General features: G+C 40.4%; 1 protein-coding gene across 1 annotated transcript in view; it reads right to left on the bottom strand.

Annotated features, from left to right (window-relative positions):
* Positions 1-24,856, bottom strand: part of LOC126355884 (serine/threonine-protein phosphatase rdgC) — a 1,775,952-nt gene that overhangs the window by 302,997 nt on the left and 1,448,099 nt on the right. Inside the window, exon 10 of the mRNA XM_050006387.1 lies at positions 24,043-24,192. Coding sequence (XP_049862344.1) covers positions 24,043-24,192 — 150 coding nt within the window. The remainder of the gene's footprint in view (positions 1-24,042; positions 24,193-24,856) is intronic.

Here is a 24,856-nt window from a genome sequence, read left to right as displayed (position 1 = left end):
ACAACTGGATACAGATCAAAAGTATACACATCATTTATTACCATATACCCAGAACTAAAATTTTTAACAGAACGATGACTAGCTGATCAGATTCGTGTAATAATCAAAAATAACAGGATACCCCAGTCAGAATTAGAAAACATCAAACAACAAGTGCAACAAATACTGGTACAAAATAATGTGCAATCAGAAGAAGAAGAAGAAAATACAGTAATGGACTCAAACATCCAAGAGCAAACAAACAAAGAACAATAGGCATCAATTAAACAATCGGAGGGAAACGAAATCTTAAGACAGCCATCAGAACAAGCAGAAACAGAACATGAAGTAACACACGTGTTAGATATAGAAGAAAAATTTCAGTCTCATATGTAGAATACAAAGACACAAATACAGACATTCGACCATTCTTGCATAGACCACCAAATAACCCACAAGTCGAAACATCATTAACAACTATCAACACAATCATACACAACAAAATAAATGATAATACAACTACGGAAGAGTTAGAACTACTGGTTTATGTAGGAACACTCACTACACTAAATATACGCGCTAGGCAGAGATCAGAACCAACCAACAGACAGAAGAAACCCACAGAACGAGCATGGCAACACAGGCCACAGATCTGAATTGAAAAACTGAGAAAAGATATCGGACAGCTAACACAATTCATAAGAAATGAAATATCAGACAAAAAACGAAAAAGATTAGGTAAAGTCTCACAACAAGAAGTGATAGAGCAATTAGATGAGAAGAAGCAGAAATTACAAGCATCGGCCAAACAACATAGAAGATACAAAGAAAATTGAAAATAGAAGGAAAGAAAACAAAACATTCAACAGAAACCAAAAGAAATTTTATTAGACAATAGATAACACATACATTAAAATAGACAATCCACCAAGCATAACAGACATGGAACACTTCTGGAGCAACATATGGTCAAACCCGGTACAACATAACAGACATGCACGGTGGATACAAGCAGAAACAGACTCATACAAGGTGATACCACAAATGCCTGAAGTGATAATTTTGCAACATGAAGACACCAGAGCAATTAATTCTACGCACAATTGGAAAGTTCCTGGACATGATAAAATAGCAAATTTCTGGCTAGAGAAGTTCACCTCAACACATTAACATCTAACTAAAATATTTAACAACTACATTGTAGACCCACACACAGTCGCTGATACACTTACACACGGAATAACTTATCTGAAACCTTAAGATCAAGCAGACAGCAAAACCAGCAAAATATCGCCCCATAACATGCCTACCAACAATATACAAAATAGTAACTTCAGTCATTACACATAAATTAATGACACATACATCGCAGAACAAAATTATAAATGAAGGACAAAAAGGCTGCTGCAAAGGAGGACAAGGATGTAAAGAGCAACTGATAAGAGATGCAGAGGCGACATATCAAGCTAAAACTGAACAAAGGTGGCTGCACTATCCATACATTGATTACCAAAAAGCTTTTGATAGTGTACCCCCTCATGGTTACTACAAATATTGGAAATATACAAAGTAGATCCTAAATTAATACAGTTCCTAAACATAGTAATGAAAAACTGGAATACCACACTTAATATCCAAACAAATTCAAATAATACCACATCACAGCCAATACAGATTAAGCGTGGAATATACCAAGGAAACTCATAAAGTCCTTTCTGTTTCTGCCTTGCTCTGAACCCACTACCCAACATGCAAAATAATACAAATTATGGATATAATATTACTGGAACATACCCACACAAAATCACACATTTGCTATACATGGATGATTTAAACTACTGGCAGCAACAAATCTACAACTCAACCAATTACTAGAGATAACAGAAGTACTCAGCAATGATATAAATATGGCTTTTGGAACAGACAAATGTAAGAAAAATGGCACAGTCAAGGGAAAACACACCAAACAAGAAGATTACATATTGGATAACCACAGTGACTGCATAGACGCGATGGAAAAAACAGATGCCTAAAAAATCTAGGATACAGACAAAAAATAGGAATAGATAATACAAATATTAGAGAAGAACTAAAAGAAAAACATAGGCAAAGACTAACAAGAATACTGAAAACAGAACTGACAGCAAGAAACAAGACAAAAGCTATAAATACTAATGCTATACCAATTTTGACCTATTCATTTGGAGTATTGAAATGGAGTAACACAGACCTAGAAGCACTCAATACACTTACATGATCACAGTGCCACAAATATAGAATATATCACATACATTCAGCAACATAAAGATTCACATTAAGCAGAAACGAGGGAGGAAGGGGATATATCGACATAAAAAAACCTACATTATGGACAGGTAGACAACTTAAGAAAATTCTTTCTAGAACGAGCAGAAACCAGCAAAATACACAAAGCAATCACTCATATAAATACATCGGCTACACCACTGCAATTTCATAACCACTTATACAACTCTTTAGATCACATAACATCAACAAACGAAGAAAGTAAATTGGAAAAAGAAACACTACATGGCAAGCACCCGTATCATCTAAAACAGCCACACATCGATCAAGAAGCATCCAACGCATGGCTAAGAAAAGGCAATATATACAGTGAGACGGAAGGATTCATGATGGCAATACAGGATCAAACAATAAACACCAGATATTACAGCAATCATATTATTAAAGATCCCAATACCACAACAGATAAATGCAGACTTTGCAAACAACAAATAGAAACAGTAGATCACATCACAAGCGGATGTAAAATACTAGCAAATACAGAATACCTCAGAAGACATGACAATGTAGAAAAAATAATACATCAACAACTTGCCATACAAGACAAACTAATAAAACAACACGTTCCCACATACAAGTATGCACCACAAAATATACTGGAGAATGATGAATACAAATTATACTGGAACACAACCATTGTTGTTGTTGTGGTCTTCAGTCCTGAGACTGGTTTGATGCAGCTCTCCATGCTACTCTATCCTATGCAAACTTCTTCATCCCCCAGTACTTACTACAACCTACATCCTTCTGAATCTGCTTAGTGTATTCATCTCTTGGTCTCCCTCTACGATTTTTACCCTCCAAAACTAAATTGGTGATCCCCTGATGCCTAAGAACATGTCCTACCAACCGATCCTTTCTTCTGGTCAAGTTGTGCCACAAACTTCTCTCCAATCTTATTCAGTACTTCCTCACTAGTAATGTGATCTACCCATCTAATCTTTAGCATTCTACTGTAGCACCACATTTCGAAAGCTTCTATTCTCTTCTTGTCTAAACTATTTATCGTCCATGTTTCACTTCCATACATGACTACATTCCATACAAATACTTTCAGAAATGACTTCCTGAGACTTAAATCTATACTCGATGTTAACAAATTTCTCTTCTTCAGAAACGCTTTCCTTGCCATTGTCAGCCTACATCTTACATCCTCTCTACTTCAACCATCATCAGTTATTTTGCTCTCCAAATAGCAAAACAACAGAACCACTATAACAGATAAAACAACACCACATAACAAACCTGACATCATACTCACCAATAAAATGAAGAAATTAACACAACTAATCGAAATATCCATACCCAATACAACAAATATACAGAAGAAAACAGGATAAAAAATTGAAAAATACATCCAACTGGCTGAGGAAGTCAAGGACATGTGGCATCAGGATAAATTGGCGTTATACCAATTATACTAACAACTACAGGAGTCATACCAAACAATATGTACCATTACATCAACCCAATACAGCTACATCCAAACTTATGTGTACAACTACAGAAATCTGTAATTATTGATAAATGTTCAATTACATGAAAGTTCCTAAATGCAATGTAACATATACCACACAGTTAAAAGGAAGTCACACTTGATCAAGGACAGCGTCACTTTCCATTTTTAACCAGACATAAAGTCTGAGAAAGGAAAGAATAATAATAATAATAATAATAATAATAATAACAAAATTATTCCAGTAATTTAGGTTCAGTTAACATTTTTAAGTGCATAATATTTACAACTTAGCAATGATATACTAACAGCATACTGATAGCATTAATGGAAGAATCAAATTGGGAATTTAAGTTAATTGGTCGGGAACAGAGCTTGTAATAATAGGATAAAATTAGCAGCATAAATAATGAGAAATGTAAAACAGAAGAATAATATGTATAGACAGAAGGATACGAAAATCTGGAAGAATTTTGGCGAAACGACAAGACTATTGGTTTAATATAGGATAGGAGAATGAAACTGGGGAGCTTCAGTAGGAAAGCTACGACAAGTGTAACAGAAAAATCCGTAGCCCTCTTTTGAATAAAACGTAGTTTTGAATCAGAAATGGGCCACCGGAGAGCTTGTTCTAAATACGTATGGCTCAAATAGAGTAGGAGACGGAGAGTGATATACAGGATGTTTCGAAAACACTTTTATAATCTTTCGGGATAGTTCCCTACAATGAAAGAAGAAAAAAAGTTAACATAAACGTATGTCCAAAAATCCCTCGCAATTGGGATATTAATGAAACTTAACGATTTACATGACTGGAACTCGTCAACAGTTCTCTGGATCACTGTGTATCTCCGAGAAGGGGTGTGCCTTCACGGAATAACAGCAGGCCCAACAAGTGTCGTAAGACGGGAACCAGCTGTCAGAGTCACGTAAAACTTGGCATCCAGCCTCCACATTGTATGTATATACAGACGAGCTCCCATACAAAATGCATACTCACATTTAATATCTACCTAACGAAATCTCTATCAACGACTGACGAATATTATTCGTACGTAGAGGAGACATGTTGTAACCTATCACAATTAGGAAGTGATACGTTATATTACAGCATCCACTCCTCCAGTCATGGACTGAGCACTCTCACCGATGGTTTAATGGTTTTGCAGACTTCCACGACACGTCGATGAATAGTTTCTGCATACGGCTGGTCTGCTGCATAAAGCAGTTTATCGTTTAAGGTGCCCCCAGATATAATAATCCAACGGACTGAGGTCGGGGGCACCTGCAAACCATAAAACTGGCCCTTTTCTGCCTATCCACCTGTCATGGTAAAAACTAGCAAGTGCATCTGGTACACTGAAAGAAATATTCTATAGTTCCATCGTTCATAAACCATACGTTTCTTCTAATTTGTTGGGGCACACATAGTGGGTCTTGGAGAGTGTTCTGAATAAAATCCGTATAGCCAGCACCTGTAGGATGTATTGGGAGAACGTATGACCGTTCAAGATATTCACCGGCCCACACACAAACCTTAAAGAAATGTTGATGTTTTGCCTGCTCTGTAGCATAAGGATAGCATTGGCCTTTTAGTGCTCTTATGGACGTCTGTTATTCCACCTCTTCCAAACGTTAGCTTGTCTGTAAATAAAGGTTAAGAGACGAAAAACGGATTGGCAGTTTGTACAATGAACCAATATCAAAAATTCTTCAATGCTTAATGATTGGCAGGTGTAACTCCCTGCTCACATTGAAGAAGACGCGGAAACATGAGTTGCTCATGAAGTATTCTCCATGCAGAACTTCGAGATCTAGTACATGGTTGTCTTCTGCTGATAACTGGCTATTCTTCGACAGCCCGTAGAACCGACACTCAAGCCAGAGTGGCTACTGTGCGCAACAACATTGCAAAGAAAACTGTCTATTGGCACATAGTCCACATGGGTTTAAAAACATCGTTCCTGTGAAACACAACTAGCTCTTTATTCACATGAATTGTTGAGTGTTATTGACAAGGGATTTCAGATCATTTCCGTATTTCTGGACTTTCGGAAGGCTTTTGACCCTGTAACACAGAAGCGGCTTGCAGTGAAATAGCGTGCTTATGGAATATCGTCTCAGTTATGTGACTGGATCTGTGATTTCCTGTCAGAGAGGTCACAGTTCGTAGCAACTGAAGGAAAGTCATAGAGTAAAATAGAAGTGATTTCTGGCGTTCCCCAAAGTGTTGTTATAGACCATTTGCTGTTCGTTATCTATATAAATAATTTTGGAGAAAATCTGAGCAGCCGTCTTAGGTTGTTTGCAGATGGCGCTGCCGTTTATCGACTAATAAAGTCCCCAGAAGATCAAAACAAATTGCAAAACGATTTAGAAAAGATATCTGAATGGGGCGAAAATTGGCAGTTGACCCTAAATAACGAAAAATGTGAAATCATCCACTTAAGTGCTAAAAGGAACTCGTTAAACTTCGGTTACACGATAAATCAATCTATTCTAAAAGCCGTAAATGCAACTAAATACCTAGGTATTATAATTACGAACAACTTAAATTGAAAGGAACACATAGAAAATGTTGTGGGGAAGGCTAGCCAAAGACTGGGTTTTACTGGCAGGAGACTTAGAAAATGTAACAGACCTACTAAGGAGACTGCCTACACTACGCTTGTACGTCCTCTTTTGGAATACTGCTGCGCGGTGTGGGATCCTTATCAGATGGGCATGACGGAGTACATCGAAAAAGTTCAAAGAAGGGCAACACGATTTGTATTAACCCGAAATATGTGAGTGAGTGCCACAGAAATGATACAGGATTTGAGCTGGACGTCATTGAAAGAAAGGCGTTTATCGTTACGACGGAATTTTGTCACGAAACTCTAATCTCCAACTTTCTCCTCCGAATGCGAAAATATTTTGTTGAAACAGACCTACATAGGCATAAACGATCACCACGATAAAATAAGGGCAATCAGAACTCGTACGGAAAGATTTAGGTGTTCGTTCTTTCCGAGAGCTATACGAGATTACAATAATAGAGAATTGTGAAGGTGGTTCAATGAACCCTCTGCCAGACACTTAAATGTGATTTACAAAGTATCCCTGTAGATGTAGATGTAGGACGACTTTTCTGTCGGGTTCACATAGTTAAATAAACGTTCTGAGTTTTATGCAATAATATCGACTATGGCTAAATCTCGGCTGTAGAGTTCCAACAACACTAATGAATGGTCTGTTCTTTGGTTTTTTTACACGAATATCATTTTCTATGTTATTTATTTCATTTAGACAAGAGTTCTATATGCTGTGACAGTCTGTTCTGTTCAGTTTAGATGTCCTTGCAAGATTATGCCAAGATCTTCCACCATTTTTGGTAGGATTACCGATTAGTCTTAAGAAGTATGAGGAGAATGGCTATAAAATATTAATTAATCAACTTTCGAAGCGTAATAAGAATCAGCTGTCACATGGTAGGGTTTCATATCTATGTTCGCACTGAACCACGTTCGTCATTCATGGATGGTAATAGAGAAAGAATTCTCGTAGAGCTCGCTGGCACAACTGGATGTCCGCCCCCAGTAGCTGAGTGGTCGGGAACCCAGCTAGATGTCATCATATAAGTGCTTCTCACAACAATTAAAACAGTTAGAGTCTCATAAGATACAAAGCGCAAAAGGGCAGGTATGGATGGGACCATAGCTGAGCACTAAGTGACTCCTCTGAAGATACTTTTTCCTCATAATGTTTTCATCTGATCCGTAATAGGCTGCTTCATATCGGTTTCCTATGTAGCATAAATGTACATTTTATGAGTTTCAAATATTTTACTTTCGCTAGTGGAATACCAAAAGCAACATTTGGACAACATGTAGAAATCTAGTAGTTTTACAATTGCTGTTTCGTGTTCGTCCACAGTATGTTTGAGACCGTCGGTCACCTTAGTTAATGCAGGTGCTATGCTAAGATGTTTTCAGAAGAATTAATTATTCATCGTGATAGATATAGTGAGGTAGTATGGCAGTTATTGAGGTGCGATAAATTTCACTGCTTTGGAAACTGCGGGCAGTTGCTTTTGGTGTACATCTAGTTATACGCCGAATTAAGCTTTCCTTTCGCTCACTATGTTATGTACAACTAACGAAAGAGAACCTGAAGAGGTATGTAAGAATCAGAACATTGAGAAACTTTCAGGTGCACTTTGTTTATCCATAATTATCTGCCGTGCTTTCCATACTACGTTCGTATGCTATATATTGTGATTCGAAGCGATCTGTTGTGTGTCCAAGTCGGGGAATTATCACTCATGGGTGAAGCATTTGAAACCATGTATACTGTAAAACAAGCAAGCCTGATTTTTGTGTTTCGTGCATTTCACTGTGGTTCCGCAACTTCGTAAATTTCATTTTTTCCCCTTCTATTCCATCACTGCTGCTGAAAAAACGACTAGTGTGAGATTTGAGATAAAAGTACAGTCTTGGTTGCCGAGTTTTTTATTTTCCAATTTCAGTGTCATGTTTCCTCTGTGGTAGGTATCTTCAAATTATCTGCAATGCAAAATTTACAAAAATAGGTATGAGGAAGTGTCCTTATCCAATCTTGTACGAAAACGTACTCTACGGGAAAAGCTTTAAAGCAAACACAGATACTGGTTACAGTGCACGCCTTCCATAAAATGATTATATGACGCGAAAATATAGGCAAAATAAGAATGGGCTACCAAAAAGTTGAAAATCTCCGATGCCTGATAGGCAATAACCTATCATTTTTTTATGTAACAATGTCCTTTTTTAAAGAGGTTTAGCCTCATTGCTGTGAAGTATGCTGGTGTCTCTTTTGTTATGTGTTTGATTCCCTCATCTTCAAGCCATAATTCAGTTTTTATTTTTTGTATTTATGACGACCTTTTCATGAGATGTAATTATCTTCTTGGATAGATGCCAGCTAAATTTACTCTTAGTTTTTGGTCTGTCATATGACGAATAACGTACATTACGATTTATAAGCCTGTTTATACTCTGTATATGAATACAGTTCTGCACAATGAATTATGTATAGAATATCCGACGCCATCTGTCTGTTTCCGCTGCGCTACTTGTACACGAGGGCCGGATTACCGCACTTTTCCGCATTCTCTGTTTGTCATCAGGCCCACTCACACAAGTTGTGGTCCCGGTTCATAAAGATCTGCTGTTCATCCGTTCGTAACTTGTGCGGCGTCCTTCGCGCAGTACGACAACGAATAAGGTAGTTAAAAGATCTTTCGATATTGATTTTCTCCTCTCCTTAGCCTCCCTTTTCAAGTCTAATTAATTCCAGTTTATCAAACCTTAAAATGTTTTCGCTGCAATTTTTCATCTTTGCGGTTCATTACATTAACTCGCTTGACAGACATTGGAGAATTTCAACTTTCTGATTTGCCAATCGCGTTTTGCCGATGTTTTCGCATCGTATAATCACTTTATGAACAGCGTGCGCCATGATTAGTTTCTGCACGTTTACGTAGAAACTTTTCCCATAGATTACGTTTTTGCACAACATGGGATCAGAACGCTTCATTATACCTACTTTCGTAAATTTGGTTTTGCAGATAATCTGAAGATACCTACCACAGGCGAAACGTGTCATTAAAATTTGCAAATAAAAATTCCCGCAGCCAAGACTTGGTTTTTATGTCATAAATTTAATGTCATGTGTTTCACTTGAATCTTCTATGTGCAGCACAGAGCCTCTTCATCATCTGGCGTAACTCAGCAGGTCTCGATGGACCATGAAGTTTTCACTGTGAATGAGCACTGGTGAACTGCCGGCCGAAGTGGCCGTGCGATTCTAGGCGCTGCCGTCTGGAACTGCGAGACCGCTACGATCGCAGGTTCGAATCCTGCCTCGGTTAGTTCTACGTTCTAGGGAACTGATGACCTCAGAAGTTAAGTCCCATAGTCCTCGGAGCCATTTGAACCTTTTTTGAACTGATGAGCCTACTTACCACAAGTGAATTCTGTCTACATCAGACCTGTTGGTTATGTCCTTCCATTCGATATGTGAAGTCCTTCTGTAGGACTCACGACTGGCGAATAATGGAAACCGTGGTAGATCTAAATCTAGAAGGTCAGGTTAGGATTTCGAAATCCTACATCTATTGATAATTACCCAGTCTCATAACAAAGTGTCACCATTATAGAACTATATGAATAAACTGTAAATTAGTTACAAACTACAGCCTGCACACACTTTATTCAACATGTAAACGCTACTACAGGTATTCGGATTTAGGTTATGACATGTTAGATATGACTGACATCATTGGCGATGATGTGGCGCAGATGAATTGCGAAATTCTATATGACCCGCTGAAGTGACAGAACGCCGATGGTGTCGATGACCTCCTGAATGTCTATTTCTCAGCTGAGTAATAGTCTTAGGGTGGTCGTTGTACACCTTTTTAATATAGCCCCACAAAAAGGAGTTGCATGTGTTCAGATCTGGAGATACCTACCACAGGCGAAACGTGTCATTAAAATTTGCAAATAAAAATTCCCGCAGTCAAGACTTGGTTTTTATGTCATAAAATCGAAATCCACGTCAGTGGCCCCTGGATACCGCAAAGCCACAATGTGGTCTCCAAAGTGATCCTCCAGCATATCAAACAGACTGCTGCTTTTATGGGGTCGAGACCCGTCTTGCATGAACCATATCTTGTCTAAATCAAGGTTAGTATGGATAATGGGGATGAAAAAGTATCTTCAAAAACCTTCACCTACCGTTTCGTAGTCACCGTGCCATGAAGGAATATCACGCCGATTATCCCGTGTCTGGACATTGCACACCACACAGTCACCCGTTGAGGGTGAAGAGATTTCTCGATCGCGAAATGCGGTTTCTCAGTCCCCCGAATGAGCAAATTTTGCTTACTGACGCACCCATCTGAATGAAAGTGGGCTTCGTCGCTAAACCAAACCATACATACAGACTAATTCCCATCATGCCCCTCGGCCAGCCGTGCAGTTTGAACGTCCTAACGCAAACTGTCCAGACGTTATGACGATTTTATTTCACATTGCTCAACAATTGTCATCCTGTAAGTACGAGCAAGCAGTACCAAGCCAGGCGAATCCCGTTATTCAAGGGCTAGAAGCCGAGTTAAATTTCGAGATGCGCCTTAGCAGAACAAACTCTCCCTCTCATCTGTGGAGTGTTTACCGGAGGCACTCTGCTACTGTTATTCCCGGACTTCCATTATTCCGTATGATCTCCCGGAAGGGGAAACGTGACAAGAGTGGGCGTCGCTAATCGCATTCAGCCCCTTGATAAAGGCGCTGCAGGCAATTAGATGAGCAGCGAAATTGCCGGCGGAGTTTCTACGGCGCCTACTGTCTGTCGGCCCCCAGGGGAATGAGTACAAAAGCCTCCCCTGCTTTTGTTCTCTCGGGCGCAGCGAATTCCTGTTCAAACCAAACTGAAATTTACATTCTCTACTTCCACAGAGATTTATGGCCTTTCAGTGTTCCCGGTTAGCAGAAACGGCACTGAATGACCGGAGTTTCGTGGAAAGCAACGTAATTTCCAGGCATATGCTGGGTGACAAACAAGGTGAATCGTCCAGAAGCCATGGACAGACGCCAATGTAACACATTCACAACATCAGCGGTTTATGTAAACTATGAGAGTTAATATTCATTGTAACTTACGGAATGTCCACCAGAGGTCACTAGTGATGTTGACGACCAGTTTTTTTTCGAGGCCTGTTAGATTATATACTGAGTTGCGACAAATCATTGGATACCGATATAAAGAGCTGTCACTTGTACTCAGGTGATTGATGTGAAATGGCTTGCCGGCCGGGAAGGCCGAACGGCTCTAGGCGCTACAGTCTGGAACCGCGCGACCATTACGGTCGCAGGTTCGAATCCTGCCACGGGCAAGGATGTGTGTGATGTCCTTAGGTTATTTAGGTTTAATTACTTCCAAGTTCTAGGGAACTGATGACCTCAGATGTTAAGTACCATAGTGCTCAGAGCCATTTTTCTGTGAAATGGTTTACGATGAGATTATGGTTGCACGATGGGAATTAACAGACCTTGAACGCGAAATGGTAGGCCTAGTTGGAGATAGACGCATGATCATTCCGTCCCAAATTTAAGGCTTTACCACTCAACATGGACAAGACAGTAGCTGACGGCCTTCACTTCATAACAGAGAAGAGTGGGAGTTAGCGTGGAGTTGTCTCCTCCAACAGACGAAGAACTCGTTTAGTTAGGACATTGCATCGAAATTAGGCCTTAATGGGCTACGGCAGCAGACGGCCGAAACGAGTGCCTTTTGGTAACAGTACGTCATTGCCTGCAGCGCCACTCCAGATCTTGTGACCTTAGCAGCTGGAGCCTTCATTACCAGCAAACCGCAAGAGTTGACAGTAAGGTGAGAGTGTCGTGTAGAAGCCATGAACCCATGTTGTCAACAACGCACTGTGCAAGCTGACGGAGGCTCCATAATGGTGTGGGCTGTGTTCACATGTAATGGACTGGATCCAGTGATCCAAATGAACCGACCATGACTGGAAATGGTTATGTTTGGTTACTTGGAGACCATCTGTAGCCATTCATGGATTTCATGTTTCAAAGCTATGATTTCACGTCACTAGGCCACAGTTATGTGCGAATGGTTTGATAATCATTCTCGACAATTCGAGCGGATGTTTTGGCCAACCAGAAGGCCCAACATTTATGGGACAAAATCGAGAGTTTAGTTCGTGCACCGAATCCTACTCTGGCAACACTTTATCAATTCTAGACGGCTGAAGGGGCAGCATGGCTTTTTTCTGCAGGTGACTTGTTGAGTCACTTCCAAGAAGAGATGCTGCTCTAATCGTAGCAAAAGGAGGACCGAGACGATACAAGGAGGTATCGTATGACTTTTCTCACCTCAGTGTAACGAATGGCCATCAGTAGGCATTAGTGTTGCTCAGGTATTTGTATACAGTGTTCTTACATGGCCTCATAGGTCATATACAGGGCGTGAAAAACGTTATGTTTAAGAGTAATCACTGTGAAGGACGCGGAAGTGCTGCATAATCGTGTGAGACAGCGTTATCAGCACTTGACCGAGTTTTTAATGGTCCTCATGCTGGGTCGCTCTTTGGCCAGCTACACAAGAAGTACAATATCCAGATCTGTGAGGCATTAGAATGGAACAGTGGCCCAATGTTTGGCTACATGGATTCATGAGGACAGGAGTGCTCGTAGTAAAGTTTCCAGTAGACTACGTCTGACCACCACCAGAGAAGATCGCTTATTGAGCACCAAGGACATTGTTGGCCCTTAACATCTATGTCTAACATCCGAGATGAAGTAATGGTCTCGCTGCAACATGATGTGTCATCCCGCACCATTAGTCGGAGACTAGCACCAGCCGATCTAACGAATTAGCATCGCGTGCGTAGGTTGCGATAAATACCACCACAAAACGGCTGTGGAGTAGAAAGTGGGGGGCAAAGACTGCTGATGAATAGCGTCGTATGAATGGTGCTTTCGCATTACCACAGATCACCATCTTCGGCAAGTATGGTTGCGACGTTGGGACACGTCCTATTATTTCAGCGTTTTAGAGAGGCGCGGCGGTGTTACAGCTGTCACCTTAATGAGGAGAGCGATCCACTACGACTTTAACTCACGGCTGTCATTGTTTGAATGAACTCTGAGGGCACAATTAAACGTCACGGCCATCTTGTATTTTAACAAGAGGTGCATGGAAAGAATAATGAGACTGACTACTCTGCGTGCAATCTGGCAGCAGTGTGTTAGTTTACTTGTGACCAGTCCGAGTTTCAACTCTATTCAGCAGTCACCTGATTTTTGTGAGCACCATCGGTGAAGATGTAATTTTGATGTGAGTGGCGAAAATGGAACAGCAGAATTTATGGCAGCAATATACCATCAAGTTGTGTGCTGAATCCGTGAGTGTGACCTCTGAAGAGTTGAAACAGCCGTACAGGAAACATTCCTTATCGAGAGCACAAGTTTACCGATGGCAAAAATCATCGTTTTGGAAGACCGAGAATAAGTTGAATATGAACGTCTCTCAGAGAGACCTTCAACTTCAAAAACCAACGAAAACGTCCAACGTGTGATTGCTCTTGTGAGATCAGGCCAACGTTTAACAAGGAAATGATGGATGACCTGTTAAACACTTCCATCGAACATAACATTTTTACCGAAGTTTCTACATCTATATCTACATCTACATTCATACTCCGCAAGCCACCCAACGGTTTGTGGCGGAGGGCACTTTACGTGCCACTGTCATTACCTCTCTCTTCTGTTCCAGTCGCGTATGGTTCGCGGGAAGAACGACTGTCTGAAAGCCTCCGTGCGCGCTCGAATCTCTTTAATTTTACATGCGTGATCTCCTCGGGAGGTATAAGTAGAGTGAAGCAGTATATTCAATACCTCATCCAGAAACGCACCCTCTCGAAACCTGGCTAGCAAGCTACACCGCGATGCAGAGCGCCTCTCTTGCAGAGTCTGCCACTCGAGTTTGCTAAACATCTCCGTAACGTTATCACGGTTACCATATAACCCTGTGACGAAACGCGCCGCTCTTCTTTGGATCTTCTCCATCTCCTCTGTCAACCCGATCTGGTACGGATCCCACACTGATGAGCAATACTCAAGTATAGGTCGAACGAGTGTTTTGTAAGCCACCTCCTTAGTTGATAGACTACATTTTCTAAGGACTCTCCCAATGAATCTCAACCTGGTATCCGCCTTACCAACAATTAATTTTATATGACCATTCCATTTCAAATCGTTCCGCACGCATACTCCCAGATATTTAACAGAAGTAACTGCTACCAGTGTTTGTTCCGCTATCATATAATCATACAATAAAGGATCCTTCTTTCTATGTATTCGCAATACATTACATTTGTCTATGTTAAGGGTCAGTTGCAATTCCCTACACCAAGTGTCTATCCGCTGCAGATCTTCCTGCATTTCGCAACAATTTTCTAATGCTGCAACTTCTCTGTATACTACAGCATCATCCGCGGATAACCGCATGGTACTTCCGACACTATCTATTAGGTCATTTATATATATTGTGAAAAGCAATGGTCCCATAACACTCCCCTGTGGCACGACAGAAGTTACTTTGACGTCTGTAGACGTCTCTCCATTGATAACAACATGCAGTGTTCTGTTTGCTAAAAACTCTTCAATTCAGCCACACAGCTGGTGTATGGAACGCCTTACGGAAGTCTAGGAAAATAGCATCTACCTGGGAGCCTGTATCTAATAATTTCTGGGTCTCATTAACACATAAAGCAAGTTGGGTCTCACACGATCGCTGTTTGCGGAATCCATGTTGATTCGTACAGAGTACATTCTGGGTTTCCAAAAAGGACATGCTACTCGAGCAAAAAACATGTTCTAAAATTCTACAACAGATCGACGTCAGAGATATAGGCCTATAGTTTTGCGCATCTGCTCGACGACCCTTCTTGAAGACTGGGACTACCTGTGCTCTTTTCCAATCATTTGGAACCTTCCGTTCCTCTAGAGACTTGCGGTACACGGCTGTTAGAAGGGGCACACGTTCTTTCGCGTACTCTGTGTAGAATCGAATTGGTATTCCGTCAGGTCCAGTGGACTTTCCTCTGTTGAGTGATTTCAGTTGCTTTTCTATTCCTTGGACACTTATTTCGATGTCAGTGATTTTTTCGTTTGTGCGAGGATTTAGAGAAGGAACTGCAGTGCGGTCTTCCTCTGTGAAACAGCTTTGGAAAAAGGTGTTTAGTATTTCAGAATTACTCGTGTCATCCTCTGTTTCAAAGCCATCATCATCCCGGAGTGTCTGGATATGCTGTTTCGAGCCACTTACAGATTTAACATAAGACCAGAACTTCCTAGGATTTTCTGTCAAGTCGGTACATAGGATTTTACTTTCGAATTCACTGAACGCTTCACGCATAGCCCTCATTACGCTAACTTTGGCATCGTTTAGGTTCTGTTTGTCTGAGAGGTTTTGGCTGCGTTTAAACTTGGAGTGAAGCTCTCTTTGCTTCCGCAGTAGTTTCACACATGGGAAACGTTTCTGCCAAAATGGTGCAGAAAAACCCCATACTGAACAGAAAGACAATCGAGGAAACATGTGTGTGGATCTTCTTGAGAGTACTGCCAGTGACCATGAATGATTGAGTCGTATGACCACAAGTGATTAATCTTAGAGTTTGGGGTAGGATCCAGATACAAAGCGGCAAAGTGAGGAGTGTCATACTGAGACATTTCCTAGATCGAAAAAAGCTCGAATGGGCAAATCAAAGACAAAAGAAACAATGTCAAAATGCTTTTTGCCAGTAGGGTCATTATGCACAATAAATTCGTTTCTTCAGGACAATCTCTCAACCAAGCGTTTTACAACGATGTCCTTCAAAAGATCAGGAAAAGGGTGAATCGAATGTTATAGGACACTACAAAATATGGATACTCCATCATGACAACGCCTCATTTCACGCAGCTTCTTTCATCATGGAATTTTTGACAACAAAAGCATTCATTTTGTCCCACATCCTTCACATCACCTGATCTGAGCCCTCACCAGATATATATTTGAAGTATCTGTTTATTGTGTTCACTTCATCTTATTAGCGTATAAGCCCCACCCCCACCACTAAATAAAACACTGTTTCTTTGTCTGTCATATGTGTTTCTTTATTCTCTTTTCCAACCATCGTCAGTGTTGATAACGTATGGTCCTTTATTTACATACATTTTAAATTGGAAATAATTAGTTATCTTGTACAGTGTATGATACAGTATACTTGACAGTAGCCTGCAAATTAACTTCGTATATTTCGTGTTTTCACATGTTTGTTTTTTAAGATGTGTACTTAGTCCGTATTTTTTAACATGATTAAAAGCTCTTGATGATAAATTTCGAGGTAAAATAGTATGGTAGCCAAACATTGGCAACAAAAGTATGGATACATTACATTTCTCTTATCTTTAAAGGTTTCCTAAAAGTTTTTCAGAAGAGAAAGTTTGAAACTGTCCAAGCTTAATTTTAGAAAGTACTCGTTTATTGACTGGAGGAAAAGATTCACTAGTAGCATTGCCATATCACTGGTGACGCTCATCTTTATTGTTTTATTTTTCTTTTTTGGTTAAGAATTTCAGATGTCATGCGGTTTAGGCTTCTTTACCTCTAACCAGCAACAGAGCAAACAGTGTGGATGCAGTTATAGACCTATACACAAGAACTCTGCGACCAATGTTTGTAAAACCAAAACTGTTGTGTTATGTAGAACGTGAAATTCTAAATCTACCTCATTTCGGTACCATTTTCAGTTTTTTCCTTTGAAAATTCCGTTTAATTTTTGCTGTTATCTCAAATGATTAGTGGTAAATACTGATTGCTTTAAGGAGTGTTTTTACTCAGATGTATAGCGTTTGATATATTAATATGGTACCAGAGGTAATAAAAGTTGTTGTTGACAATGTTGTTCTCTTCTTCTTTTTGAAAAGTGTTCAGTCCATGATTGTTTTGAAGCAAGTCTCTAATCTAAAAGTGAAGTCTTTTCATCGCTATACAACTAATGCAACGTACATGCTCGTTGCTCTGTTGTAAACCCTTGGTCTCTGTTTACAATTTTCACTCTCCCAACCCTTCCCTCCGCTATCAAGTTGAAGATTGTTTAATGCCTCAGAATACGTCATATCGACCTATCCCTACTTTTAGTCAAAATTTTCAATTCTATACAGCACCTTCTCGTTACTTATCCTATACTCTTCTAATATTCAACATTCGTCTGTACCAAGGAATTTCTGAACTTCTACTCTCTTCTTGTCTGATACATTTATCGTCCCTCTTTCATTTCCCTACACGACTCCAGTCTAACACTTTCAGGAAACACTAAAATTTGCTGCTAACAAGTTTATTTTCATGCTATTGTCAGTCTGTATTTTATCTCCTCTCTAATTCAGCCACCAACACCTTTGCTGACAGCTGGCCGGGGTGGCCGAGCGGGTCTAGGCGTTGCAGTTTGGAACCGCGCTACCGCTACGGTCGCAAGTTCGAATCCTGCCTCGGACATAGATGTGTGTGATGTCCTAAGGTTACTTAGGTTTAAGTAGTTCTAAGTAATAGGGGACTGATGACTTCAGAAGTCCCACAGTGCTCAGAGACATTATTTTGGTGACAAACCGCAAACCCCTTGTACTACGCTTAGTGTTCCTAATAGAATTGTCTCAGCATTGTCTTAATTAATTTGACAGCACTTTGCTATCCACATTGTAGTTTTGTCGATGTTTATTTTTCAAGACATTATCCATGCCGCTCAGATGTTCTTGTCTAACCTGAAATTTTTTGTTTCTCGTTCCTGAACGTTAATAACGGTTCAAGTTTTTTCGAGGTTCCCATTACTGCACATATTGAAGGACACTTGGCCATAGGCTACATCTCTGTCCCCCTACTTGTTCAACGATTTCAAATATTTCGATTCTTACAACTGCAGTCTGGTTTCATAGGCTACATCTCTGTCTCCCTACTTGTTCAACGATTTCAAATATTTCGATTCTTACAACTGTAGTCTGGTTTCTGTACGAGTTACTAATAAAGTATTGATCATTGGTTTTTTTTCCCTCATAGCTTCACAGGTTTAGAGAGAGTATTCGTATAATCACTGTCTACAAAATTCTATAAGGATGGCGTGGCCTTTTTTTAAAGTGACCTGTAAAGTAAGTTGTATGCCCAACATATTGGAGAAATGTGTGAGTATTGCCGATTTGTCGACGGTATAATATCGATGTTTCAATGTTGACATAATATTTACAAAATCAGGACATTTCCGATACGCAGCTACATCGTTGCTTATTCTCGCTATGGCTTGTCAATGAGTGGAGTGCCCACAAAGAGGAAGTACAGAGGTGAGCAAAATTGAGGACGAAAGTAAAGTTCTCATGATGTGTCACCGCCAAGTAACATGGCTCGATAGAACTTCGACGATATATAGTAAGAACTGCTACAGTAAACATCGGACATGTGAGTCCGCGTTGAGCCGAAACACCTTGTTATTTGTTTACTTATTTATTTCCCCGTCTAGTTTCGGCGACAAATATCACCATCATCATTGGATCTTTCAATCTAAAAGATGGAGAAAATACCATAGTTATAGAAACACAGTAACACATTATTACAATTTTACTATTCACTTTTTTGTAATATAGTTTTGTATGAATACTTTCACACTACCTTTTTTATTTTATCTTATGTCATGCTTTTGAGTAATATTGTCGCTGTTTGCGGAACTTTTTTTGTGCTTCTTTTCTATTGCCGTTTTTTCTCAGCGTACATCATGTCATCTGCAACTGTGTGAGCTGCTGTGAGTAAACAAATACTAAAAGGTGAATTTTGTATTCCACAACACTGACATACAGTTTTGGTATGTACTGGGCTGTTACTTAGTCAGTCGTGTACGATGTTTGTTGGTCGGTATGTAGCTGATTCCATACACAGAAAAAAAAATTCCACACTTTTTTTATGATCAAGAACATTACGCCATCTTGCTGTTCGCGTGTGTCGCGAGAAGTATATCGCATGTTGCGAGAAGTCTATGAAAAGTGTAGCCAGAATTACGACGACTCCTGTTCCTTATTTATGGCTCTGTGTGTGATGGGGAACTGCTTGTTTTGAGTGTGTGTGTTTTCCGTTCGGTGTCTTTGGTCAATTCTCTCAGTGCGGTAAATAGTGTGTTGTTACAGAGTGTTGTGTTTTCGTTTATTACATTTTTCCCTTCCACTACAGCCTTTTGTATGTAGTAATTTTCTTCTGTTGTTAGTTGTCGGTACAGACTGTTGCTGTGTTTCAGAATGTGTAGATCGTTTTCGATATTAGTGGGGTTACGGTTTATGTTCACTAGATGTTCTGCGAAAGTTGAATGTGTGCTGTCACGCTTTAGAGCTCTCATGTGCTCTGTGAACCTCGTTCGGAATTTTCTGCTCGTTTGCCCTATGTATTGGGCCTGACAGGAATTGCATGTGATTTGATATATTCCAGCGTTACTGAATTTGTCTGAATTTCTTTGTCTGGTCTTAGCCATATCTGAAGGGTGTTTGTTCTTCTGAATGTTACTGGGATCCCTTGCTTCGTCAAGATGTTTTCAATTCTGTGTGATGTTTTGTTATTGTATGTTAGAGTGTATCATCTGTTCTTTCTCCTGATGTGATATGGCTTGCTGTGTTGTTTGTGTGTACTGCCTCTGGGTTTTCAGATCCTTTGGTTGTGATCCTTAGTGGCTGGTCGTAATTTCATGTTTCACTTTTACGTTGTTGTCGAATTTGTTTATGTCTGTTTTGTAGTTGTTTTCCACAGCAGTATGTCTGATTATATTTAGTTCCTGCGTGCAGTTTTCTGGTTTAAGTGGTGTTTTTTTACCCTGTGAAGCATGTATGTGAAAGTGGCATATTTATGCACTGTGAGGTGTTTGGATGAGCTATGGATAACACTGCTTGTGGATGTGAGCTTTCTGTAGATAGATAGTTCATGTTGGTGGTTGTTTCTTGTGATTGCAAGATCCAAAAATTTTGTTTCTTGTGCTTTTTTTTCATTGTGAAGTAGATTTGTGGGTGTTCTGTGTAGATGATAATGTGCACTTTTTCTTCCTGTTTTTGTGTTTCATCTACAAGACAAATTATGTCATCCACATATCTGTACCAGTAGATTATTTTGTACCCTTCTTGATTTACAATGTTACTGAATATTGTTTTCTGTACAAACAAACTGCGAAAGTTTTGTTTTTCTGCGTACAGAAAGAGCTACATGCAGTCCAACGAACGTCAGTCCACGAATAACTAAGTAACATCCCAGTACATAGGGAAACTGTATTCCGCAACACCACCGCAACCCCAAGTGTATAACAGTGACATACTAAGTTCACGTTTTATTATTTGTTTACTCGCAACCGTTCACACAGTTGCGGAAGACGTGTCATACGCTGAGAAAAAACGGAAACATAAAAAAAAATCACAAAAAATATTCCGCAAACTGCGACAATAATTCCTAAAAGCATGCCATAACATAAAATAAATAAGGTCGTGTGAAAGCATTCATAGAAAACTATAGTCCAAAAAATTAACAGTAAAAATGTAATAATGTATTACTGTGTTTGTGAAACTATGCTATTTTCTCCCTGTTTTTGATTTAAAGAACACACTGATGATGGTGATATTTGTCTCCGAAACTAGTTTGGGAAATAAATAAGTAAGCAAATAACAAGGTGTTTTGCATGAACGCGGACTCACAATTCCGAAATTGTTGTTCTTCTATGGAAACATGGACCAAATGGAAGACTTCAAAGATAAAGTTATTGTACCTGCTACAGTATAGTACAGGAAGTAATTGGAAAGAAATACTCAACGGCACGTACAGAATTTACACTTTTACATAAAGACCTAATTACAAAGAGAATATAAGTATGTATGGTGATTCTCTTGACGCTATAAACCTGGACCTGGTTCTGAATAGGATGTGTGCTCAATGAATGCTCTGAAAGTTCTCCCACCCTGTCCACAAGGTTGCTAAGTGGTTTCTATTGTAGGATCTTCCATTTCTCCACCAGTGTGGTTGACAACGGTTGGATGGTCGCTGGTGCATGCGGGCGTGTTGGGATTTGCGTTGGAGCGGAACGATCAGGCCAGTCCATTTGTTGAGTTTCCTCTCCTTGTAGCTGCTTCTCCATCTGCGCTGTTTCATGCCGTCACGCATTTTCATCCCGAAAACGACGTCAACGCTGAATTCACCCCTAAGAAGACGCATGTGGGGAAGGAATAGTGTCACTGTATCGTTGATTACTGAGTGCACTTTATTTAATGATTCCTGAGTTTTTTACCGACCCACATATGGCTAGAGATGTAATGCACCCAGGAGCAATGTCGAAGATGATCGTTTAAGTGGTGCAGATGTTATGAAGTTGGTGGAAGAGGGAGGATACAATGTTGCATGAGCGTACGGACTTCCAAATCTTTGAACATGGTATTTCTCCGATCAGCGTTATTGTGACATTGTTTTCTTCCACATGTGCATCGTTTCATGTTGAAATCATCTAGGTGTATGCACGGCTGAGGTACAGATGGCAGGACTGGGGTGAGCCAATGGACGAGCGGTAGTTTGTGGACTGAGACAACAAAATGGTTCAAATGGCTCTGAGCACTATGGGACTTAACATCGTAGGTCATCAGTCCCCTAGAACTTAGAACTACTTAAACCTAACTAACCTAAGGACATCATATAACACCTAGCCATCACAAGGCAGAGAAAATCCCTGACCCCGCCGGGAATACTGAGACAACAGTTAAGCCACTTATCTCCAGAGTTATTACTTTATGTCCTTTCTGTGTCATGTTCACACTAGATCGGTCTCTGACATATAAAAAACACTTCGAAAAAAGAAGCCAAAGGCGAAAGACCCGAAACAACATCGTAAAGAAACTAGGTCGAACAACATGGAATGCCGACTCATTGACTCCATGTACTACAATACTTACGCTGGTGTACCCAGTTGCCGAATACTGTGCTCCAGGGTGGCAACATAGTACTCACACGAAGAAACTGGCCGTACACCTGAACAAATCCATGAGGATTACTACGGGCACATTAAAATCCACCCTTATCCCCTGGCTGCACACCATCAGCAACCCCCACCACCAGAATTGCGACGCTAAGAAGCAATCAATCGAGAATGGAGGAAACTACACCAACCCGACTACCCATAAGACCTCCCAATTCATACGGTATTGCCCGCCGAAGTGGCCTAGCTGTTTTAGGCGCTACAGTTTGAAACCGCGCGACCACTACGGTCGCAGGTTCGAATCCTGCCTCGGGCATGAATGTGTGTGATGTTCTTAGGTTAGTTAGGTTTAAGTAGTTCTAAGTTCTAGGGGACTCATGACCACAGCAGTTAAGTCCCATAGTTCTCAGAGCCATTTGAACCATACAGTATTAAACAACCCTCCCTCAGACCGCTTTAAAGATCGCAATCCACTGTGGCATATTGGAAGAAACGATGAGAAGTTCGACATTAAAGAAGAGTGGCGTATGAGGTGGAATGCTGCAACAATAACACATCAAGGTGTCCAAGACCCAACTGCCAGCCTACCAGGATTTCATCTGCAGAGAAGTGAGTGGACAAGGCTGAATAGAATAAGAACTGGCCACGCCAGGTGCAACGCTATGATGCACAAGTGGGGACTCCGATATCCTCCAGCGTGTGATTATGGGGCCCCAAGAACAAACTGTTCAACATATTGTTAGAGACTGTTCTCAGAGGAAGTACCCTGGACGATATAGTGACTTCATTAATACTACTCCCTGTGCTGTTAGTTGGCTTCAGTCATTAGATATTGAACTATGGTTACTTATATCTGTCTTTTTTTTAACCTGCAATTATATCAGTTAAAGTAGTCTATTATATTAAGTTAGTAATTTTCACAATTTAAAAATGTGTATAAAACTTTTGTGCCACAAAGTAAAACTAAACTATATATAAATACTTAACTGGATCTATATATATATGTAAAATTATACTTTATGTACCTGTCAATGTTTTCTGTTGTTGCCATGCGATAAATAAATAAATAAACCGTTTGTTGTGAGCAGCGCAAGAAGGGGAGCTCTCGAAACGAGAGGATATTGGACGAACAAACTGGCGTACGCTTTCCCTCGACGTAAATCCCATAGAGCACAAGTGGGATGCATCAGCGAGCATCCAGCAGCTGTCATCTGCGCTGTGGAGGAATGGAGTACCTTACAACAAGAGCTTCTTGCCAACCGTGTGGCTAGTGTGGGAGTTCGTTGCAGAGTATATATTGCTGTCTGAGGCCATCACACACCCGTGTCCCGTCTTTTGTAATGTGTAGGGGACCAACATAAGTCGCTCAGACTTCAGAGGAATAATTGTCTTTGAGCAAATGTGTCATTTCTGTTCGTCTCATTGTGCATTTCTTTCAGTTACCTTCTGTACTATTCTGCAGCACTTCCTTCATCGATCAATGCTTCTTAGCAGTGACACATCATGAGAAAGTTTCTTATACATAAGTTTTGCCTAATGATATACGAGCAGCACTAGTGGTAGTAGTAGCACTAGAGGAAGAAGAAGAAGAAGAAGAAGTAGAAGAAGAAGAAGGCGTTAAGCTAAGTGCTAGAGTTGGTACTGCAGATTATCAGGTCAGACTTGGATCTGCCGAAATAAGGAGCCAAGCCGGGCGCACGCAGTGGCGGAGGTACGGCTGGCTCACCTTGTGCCTGTCCAGAGAGCGCACCCACTCCAGGTCGGTGATGTCGGAGATGCCACCGTGCACCACCAGCACCTTGTTGTTGACCACTGTGCCCAGCGGCAGAGACCGGTACACCACCTCGATCAGCTTGAGAAGCCGGTCTGCGTTTTGCTGCAACACGGCGAGATACGTACAGGTGATTAACGCGGCTCATTTTCTTCATTACTTACTGCTATTTGTGTGACCAGGATTCGAAGTCCATCACTTGAAGGACCTAATACGGCTGCAGTCGGCGAGTGCCTCACTTTCTAGCAAAAGGAACAACAACAGTGGAAAGGCGTTATTATAGACATTTCTACCAATACAGCTCCGTTGTTCACTGCCTTTGTTAGGATAGCAACTTCATCGTTTACTGTCCGTGATACTTTAGGAACCTATGAGCATTTTATTTTGAGATAACCGATCCAGTTTGAAGCTGTGTGGCATGAATCTAGTGAGTTATTAGTTAGGAATATCAATAACTTTAAGTTACCGAATATTGTAATAAACTACATACTTAGGAAGTATCAGGCGCTCTTACGTAACGTCAGCAGCTATATCTGTCGTACACTGGTGTTCCGCTCTTGGAAGTAGGTCCAGCTTACGTTTCAGATATCTCCTCGTATATCACTGTAAAAGAACCTTTAGGACAGTCTGGTGTATTAACAGCAATTAACGTTTTTCTTCGTCATACTTTAGCTATGTCATTTTTATTTCAAAAATCGTGTACTCTCACGGTCTCTGTAAACGCTACTTGTGATCTGATTCTCTCACTGTGCATCCGTTCCGTGAAAAT

This window comes from Schistocerca gregaria, chromosome 3 (assembly GCF_023897955.1).
Source record: "Schistocerca gregaria isolate iqSchGreg1 chromosome 3, iqSchGreg1.2, whole genome shotgun sequence".
NCBI classification, from domain to species: Eukaryota; Metazoa; Arthropoda; class Insecta; order Orthoptera; family Acrididae; genus Schistocerca; species Schistocerca gregaria.
The sequence above is the reverse complement of the archived record's forward strand: the minus strand, read 5'-3'. Positions and strand labels throughout refer to the sequence as shown.